General features: G+C 42.3%; 1 protein-coding gene across 1 annotated transcript in view; it reads right to left on the reverse strand.

Annotated features, from left to right (window-relative positions):
• Positions 1-15,241: 15,241 nt before the first annotated feature.
• The window catches only part of nrcamb (neuronal cell adhesion molecule b), a 37,249-nt gene continuing 26,542 nt past the window's right edge, over positions 15,242-25,948 (reverse strand). The window contains exons 19-30 of the mRNA XM_080842037.1: positions 25,470-25,540; positions 25,074-25,299; positions 24,759-24,874; positions 24,282-24,486; positions 23,811-23,933; positions 23,027-23,203; positions 21,404-21,478; positions 20,414-20,536; positions 19,689-19,844; positions 18,860-18,991; positions 18,526-18,604; positions 15,242-15,532 (exon numbers count right to left, since the gene is read on the reverse strand). Coding sequence (XP_080698163.1) covers positions 15,298-15,532; positions 18,526-18,604; positions 18,860-18,991; positions 19,689-19,844; positions 20,414-20,536; positions 21,404-21,478; positions 23,027-23,203; positions 23,811-23,933; positions 24,282-24,486; positions 24,759-24,874; positions 25,074-25,299; positions 25,470-25,540 — 1,718 coding nt within the window. The 3' untranslated portion in view covers positions 15,242-15,297. The remainder of the gene's footprint in view (positions 15,533-18,525; positions 18,605-18,859; positions 18,992-19,688; positions 19,845-20,413; positions 20,537-21,403; positions 21,479-23,026; positions 23,204-23,810; positions 23,934-24,281; positions 24,487-24,758; positions 24,875-25,073; positions 25,300-25,469; positions 25,541-25,948) is intronic.

The raw sequence follows: 25,948 nt of genomic DNA on the forward strand, positions 1-25,948 counted from the left end.
ACCAAGGTTTTCCATACACAAGGCTTCTTTAGCTTCTTTCATCCCCCCTCATCGTGTATGCAGTAAGGGCGAGCGCGTCGGGCCCTTTGAGGCCATCCTGCGGAGGCCTGGTTAGCGTGAAACGGCAAAGCGACCTCTTTGTCGGCCATGCCACCCCAGAATGCTAATGTGCGCAGTGCCAGTGGGCTCCTCAGAGGGGTACTCTGTCAGGAGCTCCAGCCAATGGCAGGAACACAGTGACACGCCAGATGAGGACCACAATGTCGTAGAGCACTTTCTCAAACACAAGCATGCACCTGCACGTACAAGCCACACACACATACACCCACTCAGCCCAACACACACACACACACACACACACACACACACACACACACACACACACACACACACACACACCATTATGGCCTTGCCTGGTGACGCAAAAGGACAGCTTTTGTTTACGGTCCTTGCTTTGTTGCTTTGTCACCCCGACCCAATGCATTTTTTCTGCTTCACCCCCGCTGATTATTCTGCCTTAGTTTGTGTCTTGGTGCCTTTATGCACAGCCAAGGGCTGGAGAGCTGCGAGGGCACGTTCCAGGAGCGCTCTCGCCCCTAAATGAATGCTCAATCAATAGAAGCGTGGAGCGCAATCATCAATGTCACCGTTAGAAACGGCACACATAAACAATGCCCCAGTTGGCCCCTGAGCACGCTCGGTGATTGAGTGTTATGTTTGACTTGCGAGAAATATGTCTTCTTGCTTTATTAGCATTGACTCAAGAGGAGGCAAACAAATTACACCTTGAGGTTCAAGACAGTCTGCCAGTGTCAAGGCAAAGACAGAGTTATATAACCATGTCATCCACAACCCGCATCAAAACAAAGCTTTATACCCTCCACCTCCACAGGAATTGTTATTTGTTTGTTTTCAGCGAGCACAAGACACACACTGGATATCGAGTGGCAGGTATCACGTGGGAATAGACCATATATCCTGAAGAGCTGTGTTAGCGCAATGTTTCCAATCCCTTTCAGCAGTAATGGGATTTTCTAGCTTAAATGCACTTCAGTCATCAGTAGAACCATTGGAAGCGACTCCATCGATCCGCTAAACAACTTAGCCACGTCGGAGAGCGGGAAAGCCTAAATGTACAGGAGAGCTTTTCCAACCAGAAGCACCAACATCCACTCTTTCAGTTCGCTCTAGAGCACCTTTTCCCCATGACCACATCACTTTGGTCTGTGCCTCCGGTGCGCCCACTAACAATGCATATGCCAACCATGCATATGCATCCTGCATTCAAGGGCATCTCCACTCAAACTAACCCCCAACCATCACTTACACATAGCAATTTAGAACAAGTGGTAAACTGCACACCATGCTTCATCACGTCCATTTTAAAATGGCCGTTCAATCGAGTGGAAGTCGAAACACAACAACAAAATGACCCTTGCTGTGGAGCAAGAGGGAAAGGGACAGGGGTCTGGGTGTTGGCGGATGTGGTTGTGCTTCGACTCAGTCGTCCCTGTGTCTTCCTGATGCACTACCGGTGCTATGGAAACAGGGAGGGAAACCATGGACGCTTGAGCACTGGCTCTGAGACAAGTGTGTATTCTCCTTTAATTGGATGAGCTTGGCTCTGTTCCTCCGCTTTTACATCATTAGACATGAGGGCTTGAAAGCCATGAAAACATACGAAAGCTCCTTTCAGAAACAATCATGGCGTATTTAATGTGTCCCGGTGAGACAAAGTGGTTTCCAAAAATGAAAATGAAAAAAGGTGAAGAGGCTGAATAGAAATGCTGCAATAGGCATAGACGTCAGGGGTAAAACAAGATGATTAAGTGGGTTGAGTTGACACAGCACCTGACTCAATCAAAGAAATCTGCCAAAATGTGTTTTTCTTGACCAAATGGGTTGTGATAATGGTGGGATACAGGTGGGTTTGCATCACCAAATACACTTCACTGGTTCTAACTCATTTTGTGTATGTATTTGTGCAATTTGGCAGCAGCAGGACAGCAGCCAATTAATAAATATGGAAGACTTCTATACTGTACTCGCTGTAATGGACTACTGGAAAATGAACATGCTATCTCAAACAACTGTTTAAGTTATACTGTGCGACGACATCAAAGCGTTCCTTAGGTACATCAACATAACTTTCATATCAGTCTATCAGACCATATATGCAGCAATTGAAAATAAACATCTCAAACATCTGAACGTCTTCGTACAACACACTCATCATGTAAAATACATGAGTTCAGGCTCATGCATTTATTTATATGAACCAGCTCAATATAAGTTAGCTAAATTGACAGTAAGTAAGTAGTAAACATCAACCCGCTTAAAGTTTACAAAACATTTATATATTAACCGTTCACTAGCTGCTGTATGGGGTAAACAGTTTATGATGAAAATAGTTGGATAGCCTTCATTTCATTGCCTATAACCTTCATGAGTAACTGCTATCCCCCCTAATCCTACAATAAGCTTTCAAGTTTAATGAGGAGATGCCAGATATGGCCCCCATATCCTAAAAGTCCTTCTTCTAATGTGCATTATCTTAATGGGGTATTCTCTGTAGTACAATCTTGACAAGTAAAATCTTTCTGGCAGAACAGCAACTTGGAAGGACATGTTGTTTAGCAAAAACACAAAGTATCAGCAATGATGATCACCTAGATATGACTCCAAGAGAACTTCAGGGGACATTATAGTCAAGCTTCCTAAATTACAACTCAATTAGGCTTTATAACCATTATTTACTGGGATTCTGTTATATGTAAGAATCATCTAAACTTAAATAGCCATCTTTTACATTGTTATTAAAACATGAAAGACATTTTTTGTTCCGGCGTATTGACGTTAAAACATACAGCTCAGTAAAAAAGCACGATAGTATAGATTGTTTTGACACAAACGTCACAAAAAGATTGTACCCTTCGATCTGTAGCATTTTGACAAAAGTCTGGCAAGAGATGTACAATCAATGACAAGTTAGAAAACATAAACTGAGAATAGAAACGAGAGGGAGAAAGCAAAACCGATCAATGGAGGGGTGTCAGTCAAAATGACATCTCCATCATATTTCTGCTGACTGAAACGCTCAACTCACCGGGTCACTGAAAACAATGGCAGACCAGCAGCACCTTTTGTCCTTTGTGTGTGAGGTATTTGGAAGGCTGAGCGAGTCACTAGCCATTCGACACAGGTGCTCACAGAGGCCAGGTGGAATTGGAATGAAAGGCTTGAATGAAAGAGATGTTTGAGCCGACTGGATAGGGATGATAACCCTGGGCCTGCGGCAGAGGGAGAGGGGATCACACACTAACACACACTTTACAAATAGGGGATGCAGACAGACAGATACTTGTACACACTGGACACCTATAGACACACACACACACACACCAACACACATAGACAAACATACTGTACACACATACTCACACACACAAACACACACACACACACACACATACAGAGACAAACACACACACACACATACAGAGACAAACACACTGTACACACATGCTTACACACACACACACACACACACACACACACACACACACACACACCATGGCCCCTTTTTTACAACACAAGGACACAGGAGGATTCTGTAGAGTGGGGAAGTCATTTCTTTCACAGCCCTTCCATTAGTGAGACTATTGATCGCACAGAGAGAAACTGCTGAGCAATCTACTGAGCCCATTGAGGGCTGGGGCAGCACAGTAATCCCCGCGCACATGCAGATGTATTCAAGACACCAAGATGCCTCACCCTGTTGATTAACTTGAGAGAGCGTGTGTGATAATCCCCTATTAAGATAATGAAAGAAAGAGAACATTGGAAACTGACTGTGTGAGTACTTTGGATCTCATGCTGTAAGGGACACGGGAAAGAGAGATCAGCAACCCAATTCCATCAGTCTAGCCAAGTGTTCTATACCACAGGACCAAGGGTTCCTGATTCCATCAGTCTAGCCAAGTGATCTGTATCATTGGACATAGGGTTTGTAATTTCATCAGTCTAGCAAAGTGTTCTGTACCACAGGACCAAGGGTTCCTGATTCCATCAGACTAGCCAAGTGTTCTGTACCACAGGACCAAGGGTTCCTGATTCCATCAGTCTAGCCAAGTGTTCTGTACCACAGGACCAAGGGTTCCTGATTCCATCAGTCTAGCCAAGTGTTCTGTACCACAGGACCAAGGGTTCCTGATTCCATCAGTCTAGCCAAGTGTTCTGTACCACGGGACCAAGGGTTCCTGATTCCATCAGTCTAGCCAAGTGTTCTGTACCACAGGACCAAGGGTTCCTGATTCCATCAGTCTAGCAAAGTGTTCTATACCACAGGACCAAGGGTTCCTGATTCCATCAGTCTAGCCAAGTGATCTGTATCATTGGGCATAGGGTTTGTAATTTCATCAGTCTAGCAAAGTGTTCTATACCACAGGACCAAGGGTTCCGGGTTCCATCAGTCTAGCCAAGTGTTCTGTACCACAGGACCAAGGGTTCCTGATTCCATCAGACTAGCCAAGTGTTTTGTACCACAGGACCAAGGGTTCCTGATTCCATCAGTCTAGCAAAGTGTTCTGTACCACAGGACCAAGGGTTCCGGGTTCCATCAGTCAAGCCAAGTGTTCTGTACCGCAGGACCCAGGCTTTTGGTTCCATCTTACTGTTCATGCCTAATCTGATGGGACTATGTTCCCCAAGTTTAGCCGCAATGTTCTGCAGGTCAAGAGTAAGCATTGACTAAAGCAAAACATCTATGCATTTCATTCAGTACATTTCATTGATAGTCCCGTTTGATTCCTATGTGACGTTGAAGCCAACGAGATTTTAAAAACAATGAATTTCCAACACATCAAGCTGCAACGATTAAAATAAACTTTTCCCTTTCGTTTTTGACAACCTCTGATTCCTGCTCAGTCATTCCCCTCTGTCACACGTTCAGAATTGAAGAGTGCAATTGTAATTGCTGTGCTTGTATACGACTTTTGACAAGCCGTGCATGAATCTGCAATAAATTACCACTCAAAAGAGATGCTTCCTAAACCATGCATTCCTTCCTGTGTTATTACCATTGCTGCACACCGAACAATCAACCCCCCGCAGCTGTCAAATGGCAGAGCTGTCAATCAAAGGTAAGTGTCTTCACCATCAAAGGCAATCAGGCTATCTTCTTCCATCCAGTGGATGCTCTGTCATTTGGCCTTGAAGCTTGCAGCTCACGAGAGAGCCCTGGGACAGGCCTTATCACTGCCAAGGCAGTGGAATTACCTTCAACTCAAATGGCAGAAAGCCAAAAGGTGAACCTTCTTGTTTTCATACTCCTCATGCAGTTTCTCACATTGGAGATTTACATAGCTATTAGGTGTTTGCTATACATCGCTATACACAACTATACATAGCTATACACAGTACATAGCTATACTGTTAACAGTATGATCCCAAAACAGTATGGGATACATTATAAGCTGAAGCATGAGAAGTATGTGTTTTTTTCTTTCTGTTTAGGCACACCACAGCCATTATGAGTTTTCCAGCTATTAAAGAATGAGCACTATCCAGAGATAAAAACTTCTAAATGGATGTGGTCTAGCCTTACTGACTAACAGCAAAACAGAATACTCTGTAGTGCACTTTGATTTACTCCTCTGGTACCATAAACGATTGCCTGTGACATTTGCGAGGCATGGACCTTTACAGGCAATTACGGTGTTTATTCTGCAGGACACCGGTTGAAAACTATGGCATGTTGGATTAAAAACATAATAATGATCTTATTATGCAACTGTTTTCATATCATATCAAGATGCCAACGTTACGGCCTAACCTTGCCATATCTGCCGGCCCTTGAGATCTGAAAGGTTAGCAGGTGCGCCTGAAAACAAATCCAATCCATATATCATAACAGCATAGTTCAAAAGGTGAGTTATCTTTGTCCTTCAGAAAAAGATAATCTTCACATTATAAAATGAGCTTAGGGCTTTTCTTTTTGTTTGGTTTCGCAGGTGATCTCAAATTTGCACGTGCTTTTGTGCATACAGACCCCTTACTAGATCAGTGCATGAGCATCCAGTGAAGGATAAGCCCTCAGACCCACAACTGCAATCGACAGACGCTGTGCTGTCACACAAAAGCCCCAGTGGCTGAGATTCGACTGCAGATTTGGTGTGCACAATGGCCCCATACATCCACCCAGCACACTTACGGCACAGTCATGTCTGCAAGGACAGTGTTACATAAAGTGCTCCTCACAGAGTCTGCCTGCCTGCCTGCCTGCCTGCCTGCCTGGTCTGACCCTAATGCAGGCACTGCCAGCCCATCGCCTCCTGTACAGTAAGACCCTCAGCTCGCACTGAGTGGCCCAGACATAAGCTTGGACCCAGCAGGGGGGCTGGGGAAGAGGAGATTTCTCCTCTCTCCAAAATGTCTTTACCATTCGGATAACCCTCGGGGCAGTGGAGGGCGCAGACGAGATTGAAGGCAAGGCGAGGGGCTTTAAGCTCCCTCCATAGAACTGCTACAACAATGGCAACATTCAATGAATATTCTGCCAAAGTGTGACCTCAGGATCTGTAACCAGAAATTCAATATCCCACCTACAACCCTTAAAGGTTATGCAAATGATGGGTAAATTGTGGGTCATAGCACATAACCATGTTTCAATCTACGACTACAAACTAAAAAATAAACAAAAATTCCATGAGCTGATTCTTGATTTATCATGCGGTCAAGCAGTATTGCCTGATAGTGATGGATTTTCAAGGTGCTGTCTTAGTAATATGGCATGACAGGAAGCACAGGCACAGGCATGAACTGATATGTGGCATGACATTGGAGGTTTTCCCTCAGCGATGTGAGGCGACCACTGTACACTGATAAACCTTTGCAGGTATGGACAGTGTCTTATTAGAGCCGGTGTTTGTATTGAATAACGCCATTAGCACGCCCACTCTTTATCATACATAGCACTTATGGGTGTTCTTCTGTAAAACAACACTTCAGCACTTTACCATCACGACATTAATTTTGTGAGGCTGCTGTTACCACAGGTAGCAACAAGCGGTGGCTGATTTGTAGCTCATCGTTTCGTCCTGCAACTATCAGTTTACGACATGAAAATGTAACAGCGATATCCCAGGGCGCGCCCATAGTACCTGGACAGCAACAGCATCTAGACTGTCATAGATCACAATATTTCAACTTCGGAATAGCCTAAGCTTTTCCAAATCCAGTCGCATGTCTGTGTAACAATTTAAGAGCGTTTCCAACCCAGTTCGTGATCATTCCCAGGCAACATTATGGTTGTAGGGAAGCTATTTAGATTATCAAAATAAATTGTAGGTTGTACATTCAAAGTAAATGAATGCTAAATATCTTCTAAGACAAGCTCAGTTGAACACACCACTAACCATCAAATCTGTCAAATCACAGTAAAATCTTGAAGCTTACAGGTGAAAGTATTGCGAATATTCAGTCTGAACGGGTGTAGTGCTTGGCAAAATTGTGGACAGTCAATAACTTACAGCCGAAAGCAAATCACGTCGGAATCAGCTATGGCACCCCACTTTTACGCCAAATATTTTACCATGTAAGTGAACTGAAAGGAAAGAAACCCGCAAGACAATTTTACACCTATGCCGTTTAGCTAAATAATATGCTGGTCTGCATTGCGGTAGCCCACATGAGTGGCAACATCTCAGTATCGCCAACCAGCACTGATGGTGCAAGATGCAGAATGCCTTAAACGAATGCATTTACAACTAAAGATATAAGTACTAGGATAGTTATCTTACCTGCAAGACTGGACAGTCCGTCCGTATAACCTTCACGACACACACCTGGGTCAGCAACGCATAGCCGAAGTAATAAGCTTGAGGAAGGGATGGATAGCGCCGTTGATGTCAAGCACTCGTCGATTGGATGAAGGACGATGACGGATGCTTTAGGGGGCGCTAATGTAGCTTCTATTGGGTGAAGGAGCTGCCATCCAGCAGTACATGTTTGTTAAATTTCACGGATTTTATGTTGTGGTGGTCACTGTGGTTCCCAGTGAAGCCCTAGATCAGAATATGTTAGACGCGTGGCGATACACATTGCGACACACAGTCCAGTGTAACATTACGTGTTCGGGCGGTTCTGAAAACATATGACTGCGAGCAAATTTCTTTGCTCAAGGCTCACACTGACAGAGGATAAGATACATGGGTTCTTTCATGCCCTAAGGAAATGTGGCCTTGGTGACATGCCTTTTGTCAAGCAGACTGTCACAGCATTACATATCAGGATGTGCAGACACACAAACAGCTCATAGGTCACAAATAATTAAAACCTATAGCTTCACAATAATACAGACCGCCTAACCTCCCCACAAAACCCCATGTAAACCTACTATGTAAAGTATGTATGAAGACCTATTTATGTAAAACGAATTTTACAAGTCATATAGGCTAGTTCCATATTCTACCATGGTTAATGAGGTTGTATTTCAAATGGAAAATAAACATTTTGAACCCTATACAGGACCTTAGGTGTTCCCTGTCATAATGACCCTGACATAATGACCAGTTATTCCCTGCTGTCCCAAGAAGACACTTGGAATGTGAGTAATTTTATGTGTTTTGGCTTGAACTTATTCACACGTTGACTCGGTCAGACTTAATTCTCCTATTTATGCATTATGAGAATGCTACGAATGTTCCACAAAATGTGGCAACCCACACAACTACCGGAAACTATGCGTAACAAGACAAAACTGGGTTGTGATTTGCTCCATGCAATTATTTTAATTTGGCAAATCATTAAGAGACATGAAAACAATGGGATAATTCAGAATTCGCACATCAAACCACAAAACCTCTGGAAATACAGAAACCACTGATTACAGTAAGTGTTAAGTGGATGAAATGTTCCCTCATCATCATCGTGGTGTGAACGCAGAGCTATAAACACAGCACTGGCCATGGAGTATCTTTATTATTGTTGTTATGGTCACGTGAGGTGGCCGTGTATGAAGCGAAGAAGGGGGAGGGGATGAAGGGGAGGGGGTCGAGAGAGGAGGGTTTGGGATCTGTGGCTGGCCCCACTGGTCTCGGTGGGGGTTATGCTGGGGGGGGGCTCTCCTCTCTCCACCAACCCCCCACCCCAAAAACCCACCCTACCCCACGTAGGGGCTCTTAATCCCAAGGCTGTCATCTAAGGAGTTGGGGGTGGTGGGGAGAAGAGAAGGAGTAAAAGATGGCTGGGATTTGGAAGGGTGGTATTAGTGTCAGATCAATAGAACAAAGCACTCTCACTTTATCTATCATCCACCAACCAGAGCACATCATCGGCAGAGACTGCTGGTGAGAAGGACCCCAGCAAGCCCAATCTCTGGCGGGAGATATTTCAATTTGTGTCAAATATGTCTACCACGTCTAGCAAGCTGTCTGTCCCGGAGTGAGACAGTGGAAAAAAAGATGCAATTTGCAGTGTTTTCTTTCATCGACTTTCTGTTTTTTCACACTCATCTTGCACTTTGGTTTCACAGCCCTGATTGAACCCCGGGAGGGCACAGGTTTCGTGGACAGACTGGCACACATTCCAAATTTAGACATTTCCACGTCTCTTTGGGCAGATGTGGCTGTGCGTTCTGTGCGTGTGCCATTTGTCTGCCATATGGATGCGCCACGCTGCAATCATAAACAATTACGGTAGCCATCTCTCAGGTTTCCCCAAAACTCCAGATTTGCATACTGAGAGGAACCTTCAAAAAGGTTGCTCAGCAAAGATACCTCAGAAGATAGCTCAAAAATATTTATATACAAACCATTCATAACACATCATTCTGAGCAAAGATACCTCAGAAGATAGCTCAAAAATATGTATAATAATAATAATGATAATAATAATTTTATTTATAAAGCACATTTCATACACAGAATGCAGCTCAAAGTGCTCGGACAAAATAGAAGTTAAAAAATAAAAACAACAAGAAAAGGAGCATATTGACAAAAAATAAAATAAAGGTAGGCAAAAGTAGGCTAAGACCAATTGAGATCAAAAGTGAATAAATAACTGAAAAGACACACATATTGCACGTAATTCAATGGGAAGCAAACAATAAAACAATAAAAGCAAGTAGTGAGCAAGGCAGGATGGAATCTAAAAGCAACAGAGGGTGGTAGCTAAAAGAATGCAAGCCTAAAAAGATGAGTCTTAAGAAGTTTCTTAAAAATGTCCACAGAGGGTGCTGTCCTAATATGAAGGGGGAGGGAATTCCATTTTTGGGGTGCATAAAACTCAAAAGCGGCCTCTCCAATCTTCTTTGGTGGTGGGGGGGGGGGGGGGGATTTTCAAAAGTATATACAAACCTTTCATAACACATCATGCTATGTATCACCTTTTTCAAATCATATTACTAATCTATAAAATGAATCATAATGTCTTCAGATAGAATCATTAAAACCAACTGCTACATTTAGGCATTTAGGTACATCATTGCACTAACTGTCAGGCTTCATTGAGAGCTTTTAATGTGTGAAAATGCACACAGACAGACGCCGTGTCATGGGTCATCCTTTGGCAGGCGAGAAGACAGCGTTTGCCATTAACCTGACAGTAAATCAGGTGGAGCCTCAGAGCTGGGGGTATAAATGGCAAATGAGCGTCAGGGCAGACGAGGCACGGCACCAGGGAGCCTCCCCAGAGACGAGGGGAGGGGGCAGGGGGATGATGGGAGCCACGGGGGGTGGGATGTATTTTGGCAAGAGGTGGGGGCGGAGTGGGGTGCGGGGAGGTCTAAAGGGCAGATGCTGGCACAGTGGCGATGATCACCAATCAACACACGGGTAATGGGATTCGGCTATTTTTCATGCCCAAAAGAAACCTCAGATGAAACTGAACAGAGTGAGAGCTGGGGGGAAAAACAACAACAAGAGCATATGGGACCATCAGAGTGTTCAGCGTCTCAATGGGCATTCTGATTGGCTCACATAAAAGCTGGGAGGTGACCTCTGATTTGATGTTGCTAAGACACAGAATGGAGATGTGAGGAGAAGCCATTCTTGCAGGAGTAAGGGGAAAATATATCTAAGATATAATCAGCATGTTGGCCAAATATTTGTCTTGGATTAATTATGTGTGAAGGACTATTAAAATATTGACATAGAAATGCCACAGGCATTCCATGTGCAAATTATATTTAATATGATTTAATGTCTATATAATAGCTTTCCACAAATATATTCATCCCTCATATTTTTAAGCACCTAGAATTATAGAAATTATGCACCCAAATATTTAGGATTCATGTTTATGGGCATGTTTGTATCAGTAATATTTTGAGCTAGGTATTTGCATAGTGAAGCCATAGAAAAGATGAATTGATTGTAACTGAGCATCAACACTCTAGTATGCTAATCTTCTTTTTTTTTTTCTCCCAAAGCAGATCTGAAAGGACAAATCCCATAATCCTGATTGTCAGCATTTTCACATAGATTTTGCCTTGATTTCCTGGCCACTAGGTGGCACTAAAGGCTCTTTAAAAATAATCATAATCTAGAACACATCTAAATTAGTTAATCATCCAGATCAAATGACAGGATTTGAATTATATCTGTGTCATTGCCAAACCTGGGCTGCCCTCTTTAGATTTTTTTATATTCAGGGTAACTAAAAGGACCGAGCAACAGTGACAGAAAAAAACAACAACAGGCTGCCACTATCTGGAAATAAAATATGCCTAAAGTATCTTCAGGAAATAAATCAGAGAGAACAGAAGGCAAAGTTCCTGTGCCAGGCAGATAAGTGAGTCCAAGAGACACCCACCAGACGTCTTCGCTTCCTGACACAAATGCTCTGCAGTCATGGACCAGATGGCGGGGCGCTGTCTCCCTCTCTCAATTACAGAAAATATCAAACCCAGGGTGGAGATGAACGTGACACAGAGATGGGTGGGAGCTTAGCTGTAATCGCTCTTCATTTTCGGATGATTTCATTTCCTAATAAAAGTGCTGCCATCCAGCACAGAGCGGCTGTGAGGAGATAATTAGCATACTGTGGTCATAAGTGTGTCACCCGGCGTTATATGTTCCACCTTTAGTCACCATGCAAGGGCGAGGTGGGGAGACGAATCCCCGTGCTATGCATCGGCCTTGGGTGACGTTCAGCTCCCCCCCCCCCCCCCCCCTCCCTGAGTCCCTCACCTACAAAAATAACCACCAACAGCAGGCAGAGCTGGTCACCTCCCACTCACCAGTCCAACACACAGCATTGCAGAAGGCAACACACATATGACACACACAGCACTGTGCTGGACTCTGTCATACACAACACCAGCCGCAATGAGAAGGCCAGCCAGCTCAATGCAAACAGCAGCTATATTATGGGATGGGTTTTCTACTGCAGGCCAGGAAGACATGAATCATGAGACGTGTAAAATTGATGTTATACCCAGGGTTTTACTTGTGAGTTGGAGTAGTGAGGGCTGTCGTGGTGTTGTTATCTAAACCTATTATTTAGTCATTGTAAGGGTCGAAACATCCACTTTATCTAGTCATACATTCCTTTGACTATATTGTGATGTAAAAGTGTGACATAAACAACACATACAGTAGAGTTTACAGATAATTATATTTATTCATTCAATATTATACAGTATTTAGAATTTCTCAAATTTCATTCTCAAACTCTCATATGGAGGAACTTAAATAAAAAGAAACACATAAAATAAAACTGTTAGTAAACTCCAGAAAATAACATGGTGTCATCGGTGTGAATACAAAATCCAATACACATTAAGCAATCCACAGGGCATCCAGGAAGAAATGCTATGGCAGTACGCCTCACTGGCACTTTGTGGAACATAGTGGTAGTCAGGGCTGCGGCCTTGCAAAGGGACTCTCAAAGGAAATGCCTGATATTTGTCAAAGTTACATGATGTGTTGCTCAGCAAGAAATACACAGATGTTTTGAGAATGTTTCAGAAAAAAATATTCAGAATAAATTGGACCATTCTAGAGGCTACGGGTTTTTCGCTGGTATTGCTTGCTTTTCTGTAAAGAGGCGAGCAGGGACACAATAACAACAAATAAAAGGTGTTTCAGTCCCATTTGTTGTTGAAATAGTTAGCACATCAGCAGTTCCATTTCCTGCAACAGCCTAATGTAATGGTGCTGGTAGTGATGTTTAGAGAGTATAAACCCATTTGTTACTCTACTGCCATCATTTACACTCTTCTCTAGAATGGCCCTGTTTATTCTGAAATGCTCTTGGTGTGTGAATTTTCTTCTGAAGCAAAAAAAATGTCAAATAAGAAGAAAATCACTGGCATTCACCTTTAAAACAAATCCCATGCTTGCAATTCACCCTGGGAAAAAGGAAACAAGTTCACTCCCGACATATCTACAGGTCCTCTGCCATGAGACCTGTTACCATGAAGCAGCCTGCTCTGGAGCCTGTACGACTATTTACCCAAGCCCCATACCGCACATGACTGTGGCAAATTACCAGAATTTTATTATTTTAGCATACATACATATAGAGGAGCTGTATGAAAAAAAAGAAATACTGTCATAGCTGAGAAATCTGGAAAACCACTTTGAAAGGGTGTTGAGAACCCACCCACTATGCGTATTGCAATACATAATGCTCAAAAAAAAGAAGATAATATTGAACACAACACCATCAACAGGTCATACCATCTGCATCTTTCATTGGTGCCTTGTTAGGCTTTCCTGTCTGTCTCTTAGGCCCAACAAGTACCAAATATTTACAAAACAATAACATATCTACATATAAAATGCATACAGCCGAACTCAAACTTAAAACTTGATGCAAGTTATGAAAAACCAAATCACAAAAGTCAATTCCATTCCCCAAGCAAGGTCGTTGATGTTGATGTAAGAAATGGACAAGGAATTCTACATTTGAAAAAAGTATTGTATGAAACCAAATGTAAACACAGACATATCTCTCCTTCACCGCATTTGTCTTACTTTCTCTCACCTACACACTTATTCACACACCCACACACACGCACGCACACACACACACACACACACACACACACACACCCACACACACACACACACACAAACAAACCAGATATTTAGACACCAAAAAGGGTGGACAGAACCATTAAAAATGCATGTGCCAATAGTCATAGTATTCAATAGAGGCACCTTATCGTCACCTAAATTTCTTTAGTATTACAGATTAGAATATGTAGTCACAGCCAGCCTGTATCAACCATACAATGCCAAAGCTATGTCCATGAGAAACTGTTACTGAGCTCAGCAGCTGAAGCTTATTGGAAAGGAATCTAGAAGCAGAGCTTTCTACAAAGGCACTATATGCTGAAGGCCACACTGCACTCCTTGGGTCACCCTCACACTGAAGGGAAACCGTCACGACAGACTGACAGACTGGTCCTTCCACAATCCCCCTCATCTGTCTGCTGTGGGCCACTCTTGTTGCCATGGGAACCACATAAGGTCACATGCAGGTCAAGGTCATGAAGATGGGGCTCTGAGAGTGGGGTCATGCAAGGGTTAGCGTCTCCTTGGCTGAACGTGCAGCAGCAATGTGAACTTCTCAGGAGTGAAATATAACCAAGGTGAAGGTGAAAATTAGGCTTTTTTTCCCCAAAGGGGCTCTTCAGTCTTTTTATCCGGGTTCACTGCACTTAAATGTAGTCTCTTTCCTACACCCCCAGTGTTCAATAATATACCTATTTGTGGCACCTGTATATAAACATCTGCCATCTCCCAAACAAAGACGAGATAATAACTTCCATTTTCTCACAATTACATTACTAAACTCTGCCTTTCAAATACAGTAATATCTATGTAGAACCTGAAGGCATTCCATGTTGGAGAGAATGCACTGTAGGTAGGCCTGCAAAACAACCACTTAAGGTCACTGGTCTATTTAGTCTTGCATGTTTGAATTGTGCTAATGCCACTAACATTCATTGGAAATGATAAGCAGAAGGTGGTCAGATGTTAGCCAACACTAGCTGAAAACTGAACAAAATTAAAGTTAATTATGCAATATGTAAGACTCTCAAAAGCCTGTGGTCTGCTTGTCCATTTAATAACCTACAATACATCCATCTCTCTCCTCTCTCCTTTCTGCAACAACCCCCCACCCCCCCTCCCTTGCCTGTGTCCTTGCAAATGTTCCAGTCTCTTTGACTGTCCTCCATCTGCTTGTGTGTCTATTAGAATGTGCACGCAATAGAGGGTCTGTCCACAGCGCGATCAGTCAGCTTGTCGGAACATTTGCTGTGGCACGCTTCCCTGTTCGGTCGCGTTACACAAAAGAATTCATGGCATTAACAGGGGACGGTGCTTCAGAGCTCTCAATGCACTCGGCTGTGTCCCGTTCCTTCTTTCCGCTATACTGCCCAATAAACGAGCCGTCCTCGTTGAACTGTCCGTCGCCGCCATCCCCGTAGTCAACTAAACTGTCGTCACTGTCGTCTCTCTTTACCGTCCCATTGGACGGGGTGCGGCTCCCTTTTAATGGTTTATGGTCATCATTGTCACTAGGAGAAAATAACATGCAGGTGGTTACAGGTGGAATGAAGACATGTCACATGGAGTTTAGTTCAGGCTCTTGTTGTTCAGCTGGAGCATTGATGCAGAGAGCATGCATAAGTGCTAGAGCTGAGAAGAATGTGAATGTGTTCATGCTGCATGATAGGACCGAACTCAGAATAAAGGTCTTTATCGGTCAGCTTGTTTTACTCAATTTAAAGATGTGCTGTTTGACAACATATAAGTGAACATAAGAAGTATATTCACTTTTGTTTTAGGCACAAACATGGGCAAAATGAGCGTTTCATGCAATCAGATGATGATACCAAGTGTTGCCTAAAGAATACACATACTCTACTACACATTTTGATGCTCCAAATCAATTACTCGAAAAACTGCTTGAGGGTGTTTTGGTATCTCATTAACTATGATAACTACTGAATTTTAATTTTAATCTCCTGCCAGATTATCACTCTGATTTTTTTTTTACTCTGACGCCATGTAAAATAAATACATCCAAAAATGAAGCATGATTATCAGAGTTAGTGCTCTCCTTATTACATTGCATTGACCAGAGCATTAAGTCACGGTCAAATGCCATGTTTCACTAAAGCAATGATTAAAAACATCTGTGCCATAAAGCATTGATTAAAGAGCTCAAACGGTACACACAAAACCAAAGAAATTAAACATAGACATAGAGTGTAACAAAAAGCAGTTTGTCAAAATCAAAAACAAAAATATGTGACAGATAACTACAATGAGTTCAATACTGATATTCCACTTCCATCATAAAGCGTTCAGGACACTTGTATGTAAATCAAAGTGCCATTCATGTCATTGCCAGACCTGAGCAAATGATATCAGCATCTCAGCAGCGAAACACAGTTGGAATGCAAAGATTTACTAAGAGCAGACGGTGAAAGCGCGGAGATATCATTTGTCACTGGTGCTGACAGAGCCTTTTTGAACAGCCAGAGTAGGTACCATCTCAAGTGTGTGACTCATTTCATGATGGGAAGCTTATGTAAAGTGCACTCCAAAGATGGCAAACACACAGAGATTTGTTTTCTCCCAGTGGCATCCAACAACATAGAATCATATCTACATCAAATCTTCCTACACATGCCGGTCCTGCAGTGCCCTCCTTACCTTCGGGGGGGTCTACATTCCCTGTACACGCAGAAAGGAAGGGTAACAAATAAAATTTGGGTAAGGGAGGGGTAAAATAACAAACAAAAATGCTCTTGTTCTTGAGTCTCAGCTGACTGTTGCTAGATATGGCTGGGAGGGGGATAGGCGACTACGAGGCAAAGAGTTGATGAAATGTATCTGTCATCCAATCATCTGAGCAGAACAGCTAATCTCACCTCAACAGAAACAAATGCATTGGCCCGTAAACGAGGATTTTGCAGAGAGAAAGGAGAGAGAGAGAGAGAGCGAGAGAGAGTTGGTAAGAGAGAGAGAGAGAGAGAGAGAGAGAGAGTGAGAGAGAGGGAGGGAGGGAGAGTGAGTGAGAGAGAGGGAGAGAGTGAGTGAGTGAGAGAGGGAAGCATGCCATAGCGTGTGTCAAAGGAGCAGTCTTATCTATGAACCCCATTTCACACTAACGTAATTGTGTATGTCTTTGATTATGTTAGACCTCTCAGCATCGTCATTGAAATATTAACCCAATTAATTAAAATCAGCAAAGCTAGCATCCACTTGACTTGTTGAGGTGATGCGTCAATATTTCCCTCTAGGGAAAACCGAACACAAAGACAAGGTCACAAATCATTCATAAATAATCCCTTAAACCCTTGTAAATATAAAATATGTACTTGTTATCATTGTACCACCTACATCCCTACATGAAGCTAAACAAACTAGCTACTGGCTGAAGCAGATAAGTCTTTACTTAGGACACTGTGGATTGCCCTACCTTTTTGAGATTACACAGTGAATGGAGATTTTTTTTCATGAAAATTGCATTGCAAAAGCAACATAATGTATATAATTTATATAGCCTTATCCCAAGACTCAGTAGTTGACACGCTAAAATCCCATACTGCCACTTGATAGTGACCCTTCCTGTGAGTTTACTATCATTTTCATACATGGTCACATATACATTTTGTTGTCAGATTTCAGACATTTACGTACCTATACCAAGTAATATATCACGTATGTTAGCCATGCATAGTACAGAACATTATATATATATATATTTCTATATGCCACAGCATGGAATTGTAAAGACAGTCAATAGATTAAATCTATGTAGCAATACAAATATAAGTAATAAAAATACAAAACAAATTAAAAAAATCATTCAAATAAAAAATGGCAAGTAAAAAAGAATATTCAAAAACGCTTTACAAAATAAAGTGCTCAATTATATTGTCTTACTTACGTGCGACTGAGAAAACAAGCCTTAATTAATAGCAAGCATCCCAGCAACTTTGCTTTTCATGTCATAAATGTGGGAGAATTCTCACTGTATACATAATATGCCATAATGCATTTATAAATTTGCAAAGCTGATGCTCTGATGGATGATACAGTACAACTTAGTAGTTACTCATAATAGTTCTGTAACTCATCAGCCTTATAAAGGTGTTAATTCTTATGTAAATCTGTCAAAATACCTGAAAAACATTATCCTGAATCTAGAATGAATGTCATAACGATGGAGCAAATACAGCTATACATTTTAAAGTATGTAATTCATTACACATACCGGTACATGACAACCCAACTACACACCAGATTAAGACAAATTAAAAATTAAAAAATACATTTGTGCTTGAACACCAGTTGTTCTTGGAGGTCTTCCTCCAGATGATGTCCTGTGTCTTGATTATGATGTTGGTTTGCTCTACATACCTTCCAGTCCTGCTGGGGAGTTGGGAGTTTGGTGGTAGAGGGGGACAAGGGGGGATATGGGAGGGGGTGTGTGTGTGTGTGTGTGTGTGGACAAAATGGCACCCGTAGGCTCCATGGCAACAGTCAGATCTCTCACCTGTACTCTCCGAAAGTACAGTCCTCATCTTTCATGGGCTGTATTTCTGGGTCAGCGTGTGCATCTTCTTTCTCTTTTACTGGCAAGCGAGAACCAAAGGAGAACCACAATTCAATATGATGCAACAAAAAAAACAGAAATTCCTATAATCAATGAATTAGCCAAAAAAAGTCCTATAGCCTAGCCTTCAAGAACCTAGGAAGTCTAATTAATTAGACACTTCAACCAAAAAAACATGGGAGGTCCAGCAAGCACTCTAAACACAGAATGTTGCTTACGTCGCTTTGGACAAAAATGACTAAATGTACTGTAAATGTATTGATTAGTCACCTACCTGGGTATTTGCCTCCCTTGTTTCTCTTGATGAAGCAGACAATGAGGAGGACGAGGATGAGGAGGGCAATGGCACACATGAGGCCGATGAACCAGCCCTGTGTGGCAATGTCTACCTGCCTACTGGTCATGGCTATGGAGGGGAAGGGAGAAGACTGTTAGTGCCAGGTCACAGTCCTCTGAGTACAATGCAGGTCTGTAAAGTGCACCTGTGGCATTAGACAACACTACATCACAGGTTATAAGATTATTTGAATGTTACTATTAATATTACTATTACTTTTTATAGCAGTAGAGTAGATTCTTGATGTATACAATAATGGTGCTATTGTTCAAGACAATGGGAGCCTATCTGTTGTATGCATGCAAAAGTTCATGACACTTCGGAAAACATGAAATAATGCATCAGTAGAGGTACATATAATGTCAACAAACAACATTTATGTATCTGTATACATTCCCAAACACTCACTCACCCTCAAACACAAACAAACTAACAAAAGCAATGAGGAGTAGGACAAAAAGAAACATTTGTTCTCCAGTATGGGAATGAGTTGGGACTGACCACAGTGCATTACTACCTAGCCATCAAACTGTTCAATGCAGGCATCAAAATATCATGCAACACATAGGTCTAGAACACTACCAAACATCCAACAGGTCTCCACACAAATGTCCTGACCAGACAGGGTGAAACCCCATGCGGGAAACAATGTCACGCTCACTCACACAGACATACAGCCAGGTACAACTCCGGCACGGCTAATGCTAATGCTACCATTCACAAATGGACGTTTTTCTCAAGGCCGCAGTTCTTTCTCCAGCCTCACCTGGAACGGTTACGAAAAGCTCCTCCGAACTGTGGACCATTTGATCAGAGTGGTCTTTAGCAACCACGCGAACTTTGTACGCCAGGCCCTCCTTTAGTCTCTTTAGCGTATGGGACTGCGAGTTATTAACCTTCTCCTTTTTCCACTCTTCATTACCTGAGGGTTAAATATGGAAGTTCATCGCAAGGAGACCAGATGTGCGGGGATATCTTATGAAGTCTAAATGGATTGTAGGCCGGTTTCATGCAAACTAACTGTATTATATGAAACTCCTGATCTAAAATGGTAAGGCTTAATGCTATCATTAAATATGAGGCTATAAAAAAACTCAATTTCACCTACTGCGATTTGATTAGACTACATAAAATGAGGTAAAAATTAAACTTAAATTAGTATGATACAGTCCATTAAATTATGAATCAATGGTATCCTAAAAATATGTTTAATGGATTAAATGGCATCAACTTCAATGCTTGATTCAACTTGACTAAAACATGCAACTTAATATCATACTATCTCTCAAATATAGGTGTCAGAGACCATAAGGTATATTATAGGCAGAATCCAAATGGTCCGAATAATATTATTTAACAAGGACCTTATTAGGACTAGGTAATTATAAACCAAGCAGTACTTCAAATTAAAATCCAAATACTGGCAGAGGGTCTATTGGCACCTATATATATATATAACGTTTATTGTAAAACAACAGAAGTACATCTTACTGTTTTCTACTATATATTCCACATAAACTTTGGTTTCAGGTCCCCAGTACTCCCAACTGACAAGCACTCCGTCCTCTCTCAGGGTAAAGCTAGCGTTCTCGAAAGCTGGAACAATTGGATGCGCTGAGCACACAGGAAAGAGGACAACAGTGAGGCTCAGAGCTCAGTCACAAACTCACATGACAATGTAAGAGCCCTGTGCTGATAAGTACCTAAAAAACAGAGGGCCAAATGTCTATTCACTACACCTCTGACCCATATACACTTAGTAACAGTGCAATGCATTGAATTAAGGCTGCAATGAATTCATGTGACACACGCCTGCAAAATACTGGATATTGTTAAAAGAGGCTAAACCATATCAATGACTTGAACATATTATACATTTACTTAAACATATGACAGATCAAACCAATCATACTAGTAGGTAGGTATATGCAGTATCCTTTCAATGAACAGTCGAAGTGATGTCATGTATCATTTGTCAGTACCAGGGAGACCATGTCGTCATCATTAGCACAAAGTTGATCATATAAACTCAACATCAAATATAGCCAGTCATGATTCCTTGTGTCATTCTCTACAAAGTTCTACAAACTAGGTAAGAGAGGATGGTAAGACATGGGGTGCATCTCAATACTCTTAAAAATGATGTCTTACTACCTTCATGTCTTAAATAAGAGAAGGAAGGACCGTCTCAATTCGCTTAATTATTTTCTTCTGGGTCCTCGACACCTTAAAATCCGTCACATAACGGTCATTTTTCATTTTTCTAACCTACGTTCTTTCAGTATAGTAACGTCATAAAAGAACGTTCATAAACAAAGTTTTTTTGAATAATCATAATAACCTCGCGAAAGACAGCTGTTTGGACGAGACACCAAAGTTGTAAGATAGCTCTCTTACATTTAAGACTATTGAGATGCAACCATGGTTAAAAGCCCCAGAGAGGGTAGGTGAGGTAAGATAAGGTCTCTAAAGCAGCAGTACCCTTGTGGAGGGAGTGGCGGTCAGACTGTGAGGTTGGGGAGAGTGGGTGTGGGTGTGGTGGGGGTTCTGGGTGCCCTGGAAAAAACACGGAGAAGCATAAGAGACACCACACACAGGGACAGACACAGCAAGAGCTCCAGCCTACTAGACCCTGGAGGAGAGGTCATTGGCATGCCAAGCCAGCAGCACGGTGAAGGGGGAGGCCGGAATGGGAGAGGGTGGATAAAGGCCTTCCAGGAGACAGACAGAAAGAGAGGAGAGGCAGCATTGTACGGGAAAGAGAGCATTGCGGGGGGAAACCAATCAAATTGCATTATGAGGTTGTGCTCAGGGAAATGCAAGAAACAAAGCAGAGAGGTCATTCCACCTGGCCTTGCCTTTGAAACTGCATTCTGGGAATTGGTTTTAAAGCGATAGTTTTAAACACGCATACATGCACCTGAGCTACCTTTTCTTTAGAATAATAAACCTTTCCGATAAAGAACTTAACCTCCAATACGGAGGGACTGGTCTTTGGAGCTGCGTCAAGCCAGGTGAACAGCATGCAGTCTTATATGATTGTTCTCTGTTACCTTCGTCCACAATTACTCTAGGCTGTCTCAGGGCAACTGTCAGAGGGACGGAGAGGGACATGGAGAGGGAATGTCAATAGGACTGGACAGTGAGAGCTCAGAGGCACAGATAGAGAAAGGTGTCAGATGTAGAGTGAGCTGCATAAAATCAATTCAGTCCTAATACGACTGCTGTATGACTTTGTAATGGAAAAGGATACGTGTTCAAACAGTCAAATCTACTGGGCCCTTTAATTCGAGAGTAATTAGTCCCATGTTCGGTCGCATAAACTAACAGCTGTCAAAATCATTTTGCGTTTGTCTATAAAACCTGAATAAATGTATTACCATGGCGGGCATATTACATAATTAATAGAATGTGATTAAGAAAAAAGACATGGCCTCTACAGTGTGCTTCGTAGACATAGCTCATTATTACCGTACACATCTTGACAACTTGATGCACACATTCATGTATGGGGCTAATCATTAATTCGGCCAGCGCCTGGGAGAATCTGAAGAAGAGGTCTTGTTTAATCCTCTCATAGGCTCACCGTGGCACAGTAGCAAGAAGAATCACTACACTGTGAACATGTCCACTGTTCAGATATAGTCCTGATGACACCATACAGACAGGAAGTGTTTTATACACAGCATTATATCTAAGAGCCCTAAGCAACATGTACAACATGACACCCACGTAAAGGCTGACTTGAGACTGCCAAACATGCTTTTACATGTAAGTGCTCAATGGCATTTCTGTGATACCAAAGTGTCACCAGACAGCTTAACATTTCTTACTGTGCCTAGCACCTGAAATAGGAATTTGAAAAATTCTTCATTTCTGCCTTATAAGTGGGGACTGAAAAAAGGGTGGGAATTTCTGTCATAAAGGGATTCTAAAAGGGCTCTAGAACTCCTCACGGGAGAGGGGAGGGGGGGTGTGACAGGCCCAATTACATAGGGATACTACAGTTATTGTAGAAGAAACCAGCGTGTTACATTGACAGGTGAAAATACCTCAAACCTGGTAACAGTGACCACTATTCACTATTAAGCATTCTAGACTTACCTTCATCGATGACTGTGGAGGCCTCCTCAGTAATGGTGGGGCCAGATCCCTTTAGAGTTTTGGCATTGAAATAAAACTTGTAGCGCGTGCTGTACTTGAGGTTGAGCAGTGTGACCCTGGTCTCATTGGCCGCCACTGTGAGCTCTTCCAATGGGCCCAGATCATTGCTGTTATTGACTGGAGGGGTGGAACGTGATTGGTGAGGAGAGGGGGTGGGATGGGTTTGATAACAAGTAACCTATATGAGTGTCCTGGCAGTTTAAAATGACCTTCTGTGTGCAGACGGTGTGGAAGCAGTAACGCATGGGACATTTTGGTGAGATACAAAGAAAAGGGCAAAGTGCTCCTTCAAAATTGCTCAATTGTCCCAACAAGACTATTATCATCTAGTCAAACATAAATATACTGCAACTAAAGATCGTTCAGAGATCTCACAAGCCAGATGTGATGTTTAACAGTCACTACAAAGATATCTACTGTTTACACACAGACAGGACAAATATGTTTCATGACAAATATATACATATATATGAGATTATACGCAGACAAAGCTGTATTAGAATGTACAACACAGACCAATTCTAACAAATAATCTCACCAAACAGCAAAGTAACAACTCATTTCAACTACAATCACCCGCTAAAAGGTTAAAACATCAGCCCCTTGACCAAGTGACTCATCACTGACAATCCCATGACTTTCATTTATCTTTGTCAAATCCTTATCCCTGATTTTAATCCTATTGTGAGGATCAAAATCTGACGATAGGCCACAGGTCTCTTACCTGGCTGGTATTTCAGAGTGTAACCGGTCAATCGTCCATTGCGGTCATGAGGAGGGCCCCACTCTAAGGTAAGGGAGTCCAGGCTCAGGTTCACAACGTTCAGGAACGATGGTTTCCCTGGCACTGAGAGGCAGATACAAAAAACAGCAAATCTAATTTCAATTTCATTGGCCATGATTTCCAGTCAACACACTGCTATTGTGTCTACACACCATAAACACAAATACTCATTACATTGAGTTAAAAGCGAGTTACGGGTCTGCAATACAATACTGCTTAGCTGACTGTTTAATTACGAGTCTGCTAAAATTCCCTGAATACACACTGACGAGTCAGCTTTCTGATTATCATTATAGAATCGCACATATACCAATAAAGTATTACGAGTAAGACAATAAGAGTGTGCAAACAAAGGACACAGTGGTTCTTCTTCACTGCAGCATGCTGCTCTGTTTCCAGCTGAAGGCCTACCTCCCTCTGGAGTCTCAAACTCCTCGTTGCTGCCAGCAGGCCCCTCTCCTCGGCCGTTGAACACCCTGACGTTGAGGGTGTAGCGGCTGAAAGGGTGCAGGCCTGGCAGCTTGCCGTGCGTCCTGTTGCCTTTGAAGGTGATGACCTGTTGCTCTGCATGGTGTGGATTGTGATGGTGCAGACTCCCCTGCCGTGAGTAGTACACCTGCAACACAGCACAACACTGACTTAACACTCAACTCAACTGTATACATTAACTGACTCCCCTTCTGTGAGTAGTATACCTGCTACACAGCACAACACCGACTTAACAACTGCTCAACCATACTTGTCCTTTACCAAAGTCATGAACGACTCAACAGAATACATATATTTTTTATATTGTTACATACATTTGTCATTATGGATGCAATCATCCCACTACGTTTGTGGAATAGGTTATTGTCTCAACTCTGCTCACTAGTTGGTGAGTGTTACCTTGTAGCCTTTGAGGTGTCCCCGGACTGATTGGAAGGACACAGGCTCCCAGTGGACATTTGCCAAGGTGCTGTTGATCACATGGACCTGGACGTTGTCAGGGGCAGCCATTGGCACTGTGGAGAGGTCATTGTCAAGGTCACTACCACCATCATTGTCAGGGGTCACACAAATAGTAGTTTTTAACCTAAGCCTGTTTCTCTTTGAAATGGTTTCAGTAACAATGACGGTCCAATCTGTTCATTTCTTATGGTAGAAATCTTAATTTAATGCATAATTTCTCAGATGTCTGGATGAATCAAACACATCACTCACAGTCTTCCCCGGAGTAACCGATGGCAGGTGAGGCCTCGGGCCCAACACCGTGTTCATTCACAGACTGCACTTTCACTTCATACAGCGCAAAGGTTGGTGTCCCCCCAACTGTAAAGTTGGAGACGTTGGCTATTTTCACAGATTTCCAATCTTCGTCCACGCCCTTCTGCTTCCAGAAGACTATATACTGAAGACCGGGGCCGTTGGACTGCAGGCCTGTCAAGGGCTAAGGAAGGGATGGTGGAATTCAGTAAATGCCAATTGGCCTTTGTGACGCCCCTGCACTTAAAATAATCTACAACAGTGCCTACTTACATAATACATCACAAACTATAGCATCTGTGGACTGAGGTGATAAAAACAAAGTGTTAAAAACTGAATTGTTGCCTTACATACCTTCCAGTATATAACCAAGTTGTCAGGTTGAGTTCCCATGCCTTTAACTCCGATGGGGTTCTCATCCGGTGCTAGAAGAAACCAGGAAACCGTGTTCAGTCTACAGGGTTTCTAAAACACATCCTGTCAGAGCCATGGTCATGACTGATACATTTCTCTCTTTTACAGTACCAGTCAAAAGTTTGGACACGCCTTTCATTTTTTTGAGAAGTGCTTTCTTTACTTGTATTATGTTATACATTGTAGATCAAAACTGACGACATTTAAACGACGAAAGAACACATATAGAATGATGTTCTAAACAAAAAAAGTGTTGACTACCATGTAGAAAATGATAAAAGTAAAGAAAAAACTTCTCAAAAAATGTGAAGGTGTGTCCAAACTTTTGTCCGGTACTGTATGTTGTAAATGCTCCATTTATGAAAATACACTAGTTTGACGGGTAAAGTCATCTGACTGGTGTTTTAAATGTGCCTTAC

This window comes from Sprattus sprattus (genome assembly GCF_963457725.1).
Source record: "Sprattus sprattus genome assembly, chromosome: 7".
In the NCBI taxonomy this organism is placed as follows: domain Eukaryota; kingdom Metazoa; phylum Chordata; class Actinopteri; order Clupeiformes; family Clupeidae; genus Sprattus; species Sprattus sprattus.